The 12,832-nt window shown below is 43.4% G+C and overlaps 1 protein-coding gene across 1 annotated transcript; it reads left to right on the top strand.

Moving 5' to 3' along the window:
- The first annotated feature begins 1,232 nt into the window (after nt 1–1,232).
- Nucleotides 1,233–11,221, top strand: LOC119325052. The gene is made up of 10 exons (XM_037598807.1): nt 1,233–2,618; nt 4,183–4,662; nt 4,751–5,052; nt 6,172–6,903; nt 6,987–7,265; nt 7,515–7,676; nt 7,778–8,707; nt 8,795–9,010; nt 9,329–9,589; nt 10,541–11,221. Exons 1-10 carry the CDS (start codon nt 1,322–1,324, stop codon nt 10,868–10,870), a joined length of 4,989 nt encoding a protein of 1,662 aa, XP_037454704.1. The 5' UTR covers nt 1,233–1,321; the 3' UTR covers nt 10,871–11,221.
- Nucleotides 11,222–12,832: the final 1,611 nt, after the last annotated feature.

Here is a 12,832-nt window from a genome sequence, read left to right as displayed (position 1 = left end):
GAAGTGCTTTGTGATAGGTTCAATCTTGCGGTGTCCTCTCCCGGTGACAGAAGGGACAACGAGACACGTATTGTATTGTTGCCATTAAGGATAAAAAGATGGGGTTTATATCATATTGCTTGAGCTTACCCCTCTACATCATGTCATCTTATTTAAGGCGTTATTCTGTTCTTATGAACTTAATACTCTAGATGCATGCTGGATAGCGGTCGATGTGTGGAGTAGTACTAGTAGATGCAGGCAGGAGTCGGTCTACTTGTCACGGACGTGATGCCTATATACATGATCATTGCATTGGATATCGTCATGCTCAACAGTAATTTGTTTACCCACCTTATGCTTTCTTTTAAGAGAGAAGCCTCTAGTAAAAATTATGCCCCCGAGGTCTATCTTTTAGCATATTATTTTCAGATCTATAAAAACAAAAACCCAATAATACCTTGATGCAATTTATTTACTTTTATTTTATTTCACACTTTTACTTATCTTTTATATCTATCACTATCAGATGTACACGTCCAATATTGCGTACTTGATGTGATCTTCATTTATTATCTACCTTTTCATGCTTGATGAAACAAAAAACAAGTTTTCTCCTGCTCGTGGTACGAACAATGAATCATATCTCCTACCAGGGTTAGCGGTGAGCCATGATTGGAGGAAGCCTTGTCCCTCGTCTGAAGGTCGAAGTAATTGGCCACGTGAAGACCTGACTAACGTAGGATCTTCTGTCGTTTCCAATGGCAATACTAACGAATTTGACGGTTGCATCATTGAGAAATCTTGCAAAATACGGACAATTCTGGTCAGCATTACATATATTGTACATCAAGCAATAGTTATATACACAAACCTGGATCATGGTGGGACTTACCCCCTCTTCCTCCTTCAAACATTTTCCTTTTCGTCTGGTCATGGTTTACTCGACACCATCCAGCGATCCTAAAAATCGCTCTTATTGAACATGGAACCGATGTAGCAAAAGTATTCTTGCACCTTCGCGGTACTAGCAATATAGATGACTTTAAAGCCATCACCCATTATTCGGTGGACATCTTGAAGATTTAAGAGTCCATAGATCTTGGAGCAGCCTGAGGGGAATGGAGGTGTGCTAGTTAAAAAAAATGATATAAGTATTTTTTTTTCGAGACAAATGATATAAGAAACGGAAAAGGCTAGAAAACCAACTGGAAGGACACTCCTCCTCCTCACCTCCCCCGCGGCTTCGCTGCGGCCGTGCCTTCGTGAGAGACCAAGGAAACCAAAACCATCGCCCCCAGAAAAAAACATCTCGAGAAAACAAACGAAAAATCCCCAATCCATGAAGCCCACCACTGTCTCGCCTCCCGCGGCGGCGCCGGCGGCGGCGGCGCCGGCCACCGACGATCCCTCGCCATCGCACTCGGACCCCGCCTCGGCCACTTTCTCGGTCGAGCGCCGCGGCGACGCCTCCGCCTCCTGCCGATGGACCCTCCCGGACTTCCCCCGCACCCGCGCCCGCACCTTCTACAGCCGCTACTTCGAGGTCGGCGGCTTCGACTGCCGCCTTCTCCTCTACCCGCGCGGCGACACCCAGTCCCTCCCGGGATACCTATCCATCTACCTCCAGGTCCTCGACCCCAAAACCCCATCGTCCTCCTCCTCCTCCACCACCACCACCACATCCTCCAAATGGGATTGCTTCCTCAGCTACCGCCTCTCCGTCGTCCACCCCTCCGATAACTCCAAGTCCCTAGCGCGCGATTCCTGGCACCGTTTCTCCTCTAAGAAACGTTCGCACGGCTGGTGCGACTTCGCTCCATCCGCCGCCGCCTCCTTCCTCCTGCCGCCCCACGATTCCCTTGTCATTGCTGCCGACATATCGGTGCTATCGGAGACCGCCTCCTTCTCCGAGGCCGACGGCCGTTTCACCTGGAAGGTGTTCAACTTCAGCCTGTTCCGGGAGATGATCCGCACACAAAAGATCATGAGCCCCGCATTCTTCCCTGCTGCCGCCGCTGCTGGTGGGAGTGACTGTGGACTCCGGATTAGTGTCTACCAGAGTAATGTATCTGGTGCAGAACATTTGTCGGTGTGCCTGGAGGGCAAGGAGCCAGTGGTTCAGGCAACTTCGGCGTCATCTGCGTCAGCGTTGGCGTCAACTAGTGCAGGGAGTGGCGTGCCTGATGCTGACCGTGGTTGCTGGTGTCTTTTCCGTGTTTCAATCCTTAATCAGAAGCCTGGGGGGAGCCACATTCATAGGGACTCATATGGGCGGTTTGGAGCAGACAGTGCCAGCCTTGGATGGGGGGATTACCTGAAGATGGATGATTTTTTGGCTGCCGATGGGGGTTACCTGTTTGATGGGGCTGTGGTGTTTAATGCCTCGGTGCATGTGATCAAGGAGTCTAACTCATTCACTCGTAGCTTACCGACGGTGGCGGGCATTAGTGGTGCTGGGGGTGGACGATCTGGGACTAGAAAGTCGGATGGGCACTTTGGGAAGTTTGTGTGGAGGATCGAAAACTTCACAAGATTGAAGGAGCTGCTCAAGAAGAGGAAGATCACTGGTTTGTGCATCAAGAGCAGACGATTTCAGGTCGGGAATCGTGACTGCCGCCTTATTGTTTATCCACGGGGTAAGTATTTGGAAAAATGCCTTCTCAAGATTCATCTGGTAGTTTCAACATCAACTCTATGAAGTTTGCTGACATATACTGCTAAAAACGTGATAACCAAACCTAGAATTTTTATGCCTATATGATTTGATCAGAACTGTCACCTGCTAAATGGGCTGAAGTTTCTTAACCATTTGCAACATTGAGAATCCACTAGATTTTGACCCGTTCCGAGTTGCAATTTTGCATTCAGTAAATGGAAATTCACCAGAAAATTCATGTTTGTGGTTTTATTTAGACAATATAGCTACTAGCTTGTATCACTCAATAGATTCAGTGGTGTGGCTTTGATCACCTTTTTTAGAAATTTGAATCATTGCCTATGAATGAGGCACAACCCCATTTTGTTCATTTCTTGCAATTATTGTGTCAGTTATCCCTGTTTGATATGGTCTATCACTATTTCCTCTGATTGACAGCCAACCTTGTGAATAACATGCGCTTGGATATTTGTTTTGTTAAATAGCTGTTAGCCTGTTACCTTACCTCTTCCAGAACAATATGCCATGACTCATGGAGCACTACTAAATTGATAACAAGTCCATCTGATCGCTATCGAAAAATCAACTTCCATGTTATAAAAATATCTAAATAAGGGTATACATTTTGGATGATCTGTGCAACTGCAATTTTTTAGCCCATTGTATCCTGCACAGAAGACAAAATGTGTACTAAATTAGTTGTCATTTTAGACCCTCCACACTTGTTTTTCTTTTCACAGCAGATTTGGTGCAAGTGCTTGCATCTGCAGCCTCTTGTTGGTTGACGTGCCTTGTTGGTCCACATATTATAGCATGCTCTACATCCATGTTTATTCTTTCATGGTTTTCTCTGAGGTGCCTCAACCAACAAGTAGGTTGCGGGTACAACCACTTGCCGGGAGTAATTATTTCTCATCTTGACCATCCAAGGTCCATGCTTGCATGATGTCCATCCACTGTAAACCTGTGAAAATTTCAGACTGTTCTATGCACTTCCCCCCAATAGTAGCAACCACAGTGAATTAACTTCAGCTGTTAAATCACGAGTGAGATGAATATATCTTACCTAGAGGCTACATAATGAGTTCATTTATTCTATGAGTTGATCATAAAAGAATTATAAGTATATCGAACAGCAGTAATAAAATCATTTGACATTTTGAGTGCGACCTGGGTTTACCGGTGAGTTGTTGTTAAGTTTGGAGTGTTTGTTGGTTCAGCCTCTGCATCACAATTTCTTAAACGACACTGTATACATATGTAGGTAGAATTTGAATTGCCGTTTTTTATTTACATGCCACATATTTCAATCACCTACTTATTTATCCTTCTGAATGAATTGCCATTTATTTAATTTATCTTCCACATATTTCAGCACCTTACTTATTTATCCTTGTGAACTTATGGTCTCAATGCAATCAAATCACTGCTAGTTTCCTTTCAGTTAGCTATCAGTATTGTTACTTTTTAAATTTAGGTAACTGCACTATCAGAATGTATGTATTGACTTCATCAGTTGGTTCTCTTAATGTTGCTGCAATCAGGGCAGTCTCAACCACCATGCCACCTCTCAGTGTTTCTGGAAGTGACAGATCCCCGAAATACTACCAGTGAATGGACCTGCTTTGTGAGCCATAGATTGTCTGTTGTCAATCAGAAAGGGGAGGAGAAGTCAATCATGAAAGAGTCTCAAAATCGTTACTCTAAGTCAGCGAAGGATTGGGGTTGGCGTGAATTTCTGACATTAACTAGCCTCTTCGACCAGGATGCTGGTTTTCTTGTACAGGACACTGTTGTGTTCTCTGCAGAGGTTCTCATTCTGAAGGAAACTGCAACTATGCAAGAGCTTAGTGACGAAGATTATGAAATATGCAGTTCAAGTTCTGGATATCAGATTGATACTTTACCAAAACATCCGTCATTTACGTGGAAGGTAGAAAATTTCTTGTCCTTTAAGGAGATTATGGAGACAAGAAAAATTTTCAGTAAATATTTCCAGGCTGGTGGCTGTGAGCTGCGGATAGGTAAACGAAGTTTACTTACTATTCAGTCTTGTACCGTATAGTTTCTTTTGTATTTTCATATTTTGTGCTTACATAACACAACCTGCAGGTGTATATGAGTCATTTGATACAATGTGCATATATCTGGAGAGTGATCAGTCATCTGGGGTTGATCCTGATAAGAACTTTTGGGTACATTATAAGATGGCTATACTCAACCAGAAGAACTCTTTGAAAACCGTGTGCAAAGAATCTTCAATTTGCACAAAAACATGGAACAATTCAGTTCTCCAGTTTATGAAGGTTTCAGACATTCTGGATCCTGAAGCTGGCTTTCTTGTCCGGGACACTATTGTCTTCGTTTGTGAAATCATAGACTGCTGTCCATGGTTTGACTTCTCTGATCTCGAGGTGAGGTTAGGTTTGCTCATCTTTCATTGGGCCTGTCTATTTGTGCTTCTTCTGCTAGGTTCTAGGGCGTTCTCTAAACTGCTTTGATGTGGCAGGGCATGCAAAAAGGCTGTAGTTGTAATAACCAAAAGTTCAGCTTGAATGTAGTTGTGCAGCATATGTTATATCGTGTATGAAGGTACACAAGGAGAAATAATTAAGAATGAGAAGTCCTAGGGTACTCTTATTTGACCAGGATGTAGGCCACTTCTAATTAGATCTTGATTGCAATATTTAGCATTTAATAAACTGGTCATACCAATCACTGACTAATTTTAAGCCTGGCAAATCTGCAATTTGAGTACTTCAAGGTACAGTTAAACTGTGGAATGCAATACTTAGATAACTCTGAAAATTTTATGAACTTTCAAGACTAGCGCTTTATGATTTAGCAAGTATTGTTACAGACTTGTAATTCATTAGCTGCAAGTACATGCCAACTTTAACAGTACAGCTGACAAATGTTTTTCTTACAAGCACTCCAGTTTGTTGTACATGATAAATTGTAACACTGATCAGATTACTGTTAGAGATAAGTTCGCTCTCATACGTGTATATCTTTTCATCAACTAACCCAAGAACCTTAAGTGGATATTTTGTGTGTAGTCCATTGACGATAACAAGGCTAAACATGAAAAATGTTCTTGATTTTGCTTTTATAAGTCCTAACTATGGTCTATAACAATGTATGTGTCATATCTGGTCATCTTCCATCTTGATGTCCATTTCTATCCAGTATTTTACTCAAGCAATGGGGTATTCTCTCTATATATATTTAGGTTCAGTTCAGAAATATGCTGTCTGAATTATCACTCAATGATGAGTACATGACGTTTGCCTCCTTTTTACCTCTAAAAGAAGTTATGGTAGATAGGATAACATTTATCTGTGAGAACTATGGTCATGGGTTCAAGTCCTGGAAACAGCCTCTTACAGAAATGTAGGGAAAGGCTGCGTACTATAGACCCAAAATGGTCGGACCCTTCCCTGGACCCTGCGCAAGCGGGAGCTACATGCACCAGGTTGCCCTTTTTTAACTATGGTTTGTATATAGTAATTCCCAATTAACTTATCTGGCAGGTATTTGCCTCAGATGATGACCAGGATGAGTTGTCAACAGATCCTGATGAACTTATCGAGTCTGAAGACAGTGATGATGTGAGTGGTGATGAGGAAGATATGTTCCGGAACCTCCTCTCAAGAGCTGGATTTTCACTTACATATGGAGACAACTATACTCAGCCGCAGGTTACCTTGAGAGAGAAAATTTTGATGGATGCTAGTGCGATTGCTGGATTTCTTACTGGCCTGCGTGTTTATCTGGATAACCCAGCAAAAGTGAAGCGCATGCTTCTTCCTGCCAAAGTGTCCACCAAGGGTGGTGGAAAGAAAGATTCTTCAAAGTGTGATTCAAGCTCCACAAGTCTCATAAATTTGTTGATGGGTGTTAGCGTCTTAAAGCAAGCTATAATTGATTTGCTTTTAGATATAATGGTTGAGTGCTGCCAACCTTCAGATGAAAGATCATCATATGGCTCCTCCTCCTCAAGCTCTAAAACTGCTCCTGATTCAAATGGGGCTAGCTCTCCATCAGAGCTCATTGTGGAAGGCGAACAAACAGAATGTGCATGCAGAAATCAGTATGAAACGGCTGAATCTGATACTGTTATTTTTGGGCGTAATCTTGGATTAGAAAATGCAGAGCTAAATGCAAATGAGATGCCTGTCAAGATTCTAGAACAGTCCAGTTGTCCTCCAGAGACACCTGCCATCGATCTGCCAGGGGATGAAAGTTCTGATCAAGCTTCTGGGGTATGATTTGAGGGTCCTATCATATTCAGCCTCATTTTCATATTTTATTTTACCAAGTATGCTAACCTGCTGTTTTTTTCCAGACAAAATGGCCAGACCAGTCAGAGGAACTGTTAGGACTGATTGTTAATTCATTGAAGGCACTAGACTCTGCTGTTCCACATGGATGCCCTGAACCAAGAAAGCGGGCTAAGTCTGTCCAGAAAATTGCACTCGTACTAGAGAAAGCTCCAAAGAAGCTTCAACCTGATTTCATCGCCCTTGTACCAAAGTTGGTTGATGGGTCTGAACACTCACTTGCTTCTTGTGCCCTTTTAGATCATCTTGAAAAGGCAGATGCTGAGCCATCACTGAGGTTACCGGTAAGTTTGACGCTTTGAACTAATCTTTTTTTTGGTGCCTAATTTCATTTTTGCAAAGAAACGTAACACTTCCACTTCTTGGGTGAGCAGATGTCTGAATTGCCTGAATATTATGACGCTCATGTCTCTATATTTGTGACTTAATGTCTCTATATTTGTGAAGATAGCCATCATTCATGATATAGCAGGCTAGTAATATACACAAGTGAGTCTGATATCTATTTTGATTTCTTTTTCCCATCATGTCAGGTTTTTGGTGCCTTATCCGAGTTAGAATTTGATGCTGATGTCTGGAAACGAGTATCTTTTCATGCACTTGAATTGTTGTCTGATTCAAATGATGAGCCTCTTGTAGCAGCCATTTCATATGTTCTCAAGGCGGCATCACAGTGCCAGCATATTCCTCAAGCTGTATGTTTACCATCGATAAATCTCTTGTTACTTTCTCTATACTTGTATAATCTTTTCATATTACTACTACTAAGTGCACTTACCTTTTTCCCTCCCCAAAGGTTAGAGCTGTTCGATGGAGATTAAAACGTTTGGGTGCTGATGTTCCACCGTGTGTGCTTGAGTTTTTGTCTAAAACGGTGCATAACTGGCCAGATGTAGCTGAAGCATTATTGAAGGATATTGATTCTGAGCCTGAACCTGATAACAGTTGTCTCTCCACGCCTTCTAGTACTTGTAGTAAAGATGGGCTTTCAGCTGAAGGGATGCCTTCTTGGCAAGAGCAAGCTGTACATGAAAGCAATCATCTATCAGATGTTTTTGTACTCATAGAAATGTTATCAGTACCTGGATTATTTTTGGAAGTTGCACGGGTTTTTGAAAGGGCTTTATTGCAAGGGGCCTTTGGGCTGCAGTTAGTAGCCATGGTGTTGGAAAGACGGCATTCTCACAAGTTAAGTTCAAAGTCTGGGGCTGTCGTGTATGATTTACAGAGCAAACAAGTTTTATTAGATGGGCAGTTTGAACCCTCACCCATCCAAGAAGGTGATTTCACTTCAGTCCTTGCACTTGGTGAGGTATTGTCTCTATCTACCTCAGCGAGGGTCCAAGACTTCGTGCGGATGCTTTATGCCATCATGTTTAAGATCTATGCCGAGGATCATTATAGATGCAGATTTCTGAAGGGCCTTGTTGACCGGGCAACAAATACCTCAGATAACTGCCGAGAAGTTGACATAGATATGGATGTCTTGGTATTTCTTGTTAAGGAGGAGTTTGGAATTGCTAGACCTGTTTTAAACATGATGCGTGAAGCTGCTGAAGTTGCTCAGGCCGATCGTGCTAATCTTTGGCACCAAATATGTGCTACTGAGGATGAGAATATTCGTTTGAGGGAGGAGATGGACATGGAGCAAACCAAATTTTCCAATGAAAAAGCTGCATTAGCCCAACGACTAACTGAGTCTGAGGCAACTACAGGACATCTAAGGGTATTTCTTTGTTGTGATTCAGCTGGTGACCTGCCTTTCTTGTTTGTTTCTCAGCTTAACACTTTGTTTATTTTATAATTGTTGTAGTCTGAACTAAAAGCCGAGAAGGATCGTTTTATTCGGGAGAAGAAGGAACTCTCCAGGCAGATGCGGGAGATTGAGAATCAGATGGAATGGGTGCGATCAGAGAAAGACGAGCAAATTGCAAAGCTGTCTGCTGATAGGAAGAATCTTCATGATCGTGTTAGTGAAGCAGAGACACAACTATCACAGTTTAAAGCATGGAAACGCGAAGAAATAAAGGTAAGAGTTACTGTCAAAAACCATACAATACATATTTTCCCTACAAACACACCCTTTAAGCAGTGCCATAAGTGCTAAGATTTCCTACTTTTTCCTAAAATGCATGCCTTGTTGATTAACTCACACTGGCAAAACGCTAGTAGATTTATTCATAGATATCAAGGGTGTGTTTCTTATTTCAAGATCATATGAAGCAAGTCATGTTGGTATGTTTTGGTATTACTGTTAACTAGAATTTGCCTTGTGATACCATTGGAAATTTCAGTGAGAAAGACAACATTGATGTTTTACGGTTTGCATCCATCTTGTATGCTGCAGAAAGTAACTACTGAGAAGAATACATTGGCAGAGAGGCTGAAGAATGCTGAAGCTTCAAGGAAACGATTTGATGATGAATTAAAACGACATGCAGCTGAAACACAGGCTCGTGAAGAGATTAGAAAATCACTTGAGGCTGAAGTAAGGAAGCTGACACATAAAGTTGGACAAACCGAGGGAGAAAAGAAAGAAAAAGAAGATCAAATTTCTCGCTGCGAAGCTTACATTGATGGAATGGAGTCAAAATTGCAAGTTTGCCAGGTTTGCGACCTTGCTAGTTTCAAAAATAGATAATTTCATATTCTCCAATTTTCCAGAGATATACTTTTGAGCTAAGCTATGAAATATCATTATAGTGTTCTGGTAGAAAAAAAATACACACAACGGAGTTGATTTTCCTATGATACTGTCATAAAAACAAGGCAGACGAGGATAGAATAAGTAACATGTGAAACCATTGTTGGAAAGTAATCATCTTTAAATTTAAATTGTAACCATGCATAGATAAAACTGGGTGGCCCTACTATGATACTGCCATAAAACAGAGTAGGCAAGGGTAGAATAAGTAACACGTAAAGCCATTTTTAAGGTGTAATCGTCTTGGAATTTTGAATTGTATCCATGCATAGATCAAATTGGGAGCTCTACTTTTTCCGGGGTGCCAGTTTACAATACAACAACAACAACAACAAAGCCTTTAGTCCCAAACAAGTTGGGGTAGGCTAGAGGTGAAACCCATAAGATCTCGCAACCAACTCATGGCTCTGGCACATGGATAGCAAGCTTCCACGCACCCCTGTCCATAGCTAGCTCTTTGTCGATACTCCAATCTTTCAGGTCTCTCTTAACGGACTCCTCCCATGTCAAATTCGGTCGACCCCGCCCTCTCTTGACATTCTCCGCACGCTTTAGCTGTCCGCTATGCACTGGAGCCAGTTTACAATGTTTTAAATTATTTATTTTCCGTTTCTGATAAGTTTTACCTATAGTTTGCATGTTTACAAAATTGTTGGGACCCTGATATGTGATATGAACAGATGCAGTAATAACTAGTGAGCCAAACACCAACTAAGGAAGTGTGGCATGCCGAAGTTAATGCAGCAAACTTAGGGCACCAAACCGAACACCTATATCATCACTATTTATATATTAGAAATTTTGCATCAAAACATTACTGCATGTTGTATTTACTATTGTATCTTGTTATTGCAGCAATATATTCGTACTCTGGAAACATCACTTCAAGAAGAGATGGCTCGGCATGCCCCACTGTATGGTGTCGGCGTGGAAGCTTTGTCACTGGAGGAGCTTGAGACCCTTGCAAACATCCACGAGCAGAGTCTGAGACAGATCCATACAATCAGGGAAAGGAAAGGCAACAGCCATCTCTTGAGCGTCCCTGGCTTGTTCCCCTCGTCTTCGATGGCTGTTGGGCCGCCTTCCTCATTGATCCACACGTCCTCCATAGCACCTAATGGCGTGGGTACCCATGGAAACGGGCACATGAACAATGCGGTGGACCGCTGGTTCAATCAAACCTAGCCACGAGATGCAACTGCAAGCGGAAGGCCCGAAGATGTCCATTTTGTGCATTGGTCCGATAGATCCCATTCACCAGCTGCCGAGCAATCTGGCGTGGCAGCCTTTTTTGTTCTTGCCTTTCCGTTTGGCTTCTCGCTTTGTATTCTGGAGTGGTAGTGCTGTCGGCTCGAGATGTCATGGGCGCCCGTCAAGGGGCTCCATGTGGAATAAGCTGTAATAACAGAGATCCGATGGAACTATCAGGTGCAAGTGGAAAGCTATGGAAATGGTTGATATCACCCATTGCTTGATTATTTCGAAAAGCACTGGGATTCCTTTCTCCCTTCATTTTCGTTTCAAAAAGGCGCAACATGAGTACGTGTTTCATGTTTACATCTATTGTTGTGTTGGGCCTGGTAGATACACACTGGCGCTAGAATTTTCCTTTTGCTGCATTGACATTTGAGAGAATCATACATGCAACAGAGATCAAAGATGCTGTTTTTTTAGGGGATTTTGTCTTCTTGATTAAATGGAACTTTAGAGCATCCAAACCACTTAGGGCTAATTCTTTTGTTTGATCCTCCCAGAATCTTTGACCTCTTTCCAACTTCTCTCAAAATCTTTAACCCTCATTTTGTTTTTGAAAATCCTACCTATTTAGACCCTATAACCAGCTAGAATTGTCAAACGAACGAAGGTTGAAGATTCTGGGAGAAGCTGGGGTCTAACTAGCTAGGATTGTCAGACGAACAAGGGTTGAAGATTCTGGGCGAAGTTGGGAGGGATTCAATTATGGGAGAATCGAGCAAAAAAAACTTGCCTTTCTTTTCTAGTTACTGGGATGAATGCTCTAGCAGATCCCCGATAAACTGACCTCACTAGCTAATAGGAGTGACATATAAGACCCACTTGTCATTCAATCAGCAACGGTGGTCCGACGGTTTGTGGCAGCACACTGACGTGGCAGTATTGGGTGAATCGGAAGACTTGCCAGTTTTTCTTGCCCAACTCCCTTTAATAAACAAAAATTATTGAGGAAAGTGGAGCTGGTGGAGATGCTCGTTAAGAACATCTACAGCCACGATGAGCTAATTCGGCCCCTTAAACGTCTGTGGACGCGCCCATCATTAAGAACATTTACAGCCGCGATGAGCTAATTCAGCCCCTTAAACGTTCGTGGACAGGCGTGGGCGCGTCCGGGGGCACTGACCGGACACGCCTCATATTTCGTTCTTCACATCCGTATGTCTCATATCTGGCACCCTATATCCACACTATACATGCAACGTGAGCTACTTTACGTGATCAAACAACGGCGACAAAATCGGGTGCAAACGGACAACAAAATCAGCTCTAAACGGACATTAAACGAGCTTGACATCATCCAAAAGATCATCTGAGTTCGTCGCTGGGAAAGTTCTTAAACACCAACAACTAAAAACGATATAAACATAAGAGGAGGTGCGAGATCACACTTCCGCACCAAACCTTTGCCCTTCCGGTCGTCGACACAGCTGCAAGCGTCCGCGGCTGGTGGAGGATCTAGGTCGTCGGAGGAGGAGGTGGAGCTGTCGTCGTCGCTAGAGGAGGGGGAGGAGGAGGACAGGACGATCAACCCCTTCATCCGGAAGACGACCTTGTCCTGCTGTCGCTTCAGCTCAGCGAGCCGATCAGTCTTTGCCGTTGCCTCCTTCGCCTCCCGCTCCGACTGCTCTATAGCTAGCAGGAGGGCCGTTGCGTTCTTCCGGTGGAGGTGATGAGCGTGTGTCTCCGTCGTCGTGAGTGACCAATGCCAGACCCATGCGAGGAGGCATCCCGCAGCGACGGCGCACGGACCGCTCCGCCGCTTCCCTCTTCCTTGCCCGCTGCCTCTCGAGGCAAGCGGCGTGCGCCTCCGATTCCGGAGTGCGCATGCGAGCCGGCGATGCAGGGACTAGCACCCACCGTTGCCTGCATGGAGGAGCGGACGACAGGGGAAGG

This window comes from Triticum dicoccoides, chromosome 6B, assembly GCF_002162155.2.
Source record: "Triticum dicoccoides isolate Atlit2015 ecotype Zavitan chromosome 6B, WEW_v2.0, whole genome shotgun sequence".
Lineage (NCBI taxonomy): Eukaryota > Viridiplantae > Streptophyta > Magnoliopsida > Poales > Poaceae > Triticum > Triticum dicoccoides.
The sequence above is the reverse complement of the archived record's forward strand: the minus strand, read 5'-3'. Positions and strand labels throughout refer to the sequence as shown.

Bases quoted from the DNA above. Each gene is read 5' to 3' on its own strand.
- LOC119325052 (XM_037598807.1), top strand. From the start codon at position 1,322: ATGAAGCCCACCACTGTCTCGCCTCCCGCGGCGGCGCCGGCGGCGGCG. The intron at 2,619-4,182 runs GTAAGTATTTGG...TGCTGCAATCAG, and splicing joins CCTTATTGTTTATCCACGGG to GGCAGTCTCAACCACCATGC. The intron at 7,266-7,514 runs GTAAGTTTGACG...CCATCATGTCAG, and splicing joins AGCCATCACTGAGGTTACCG to GTTTTTGGTGCCTTATCCGA.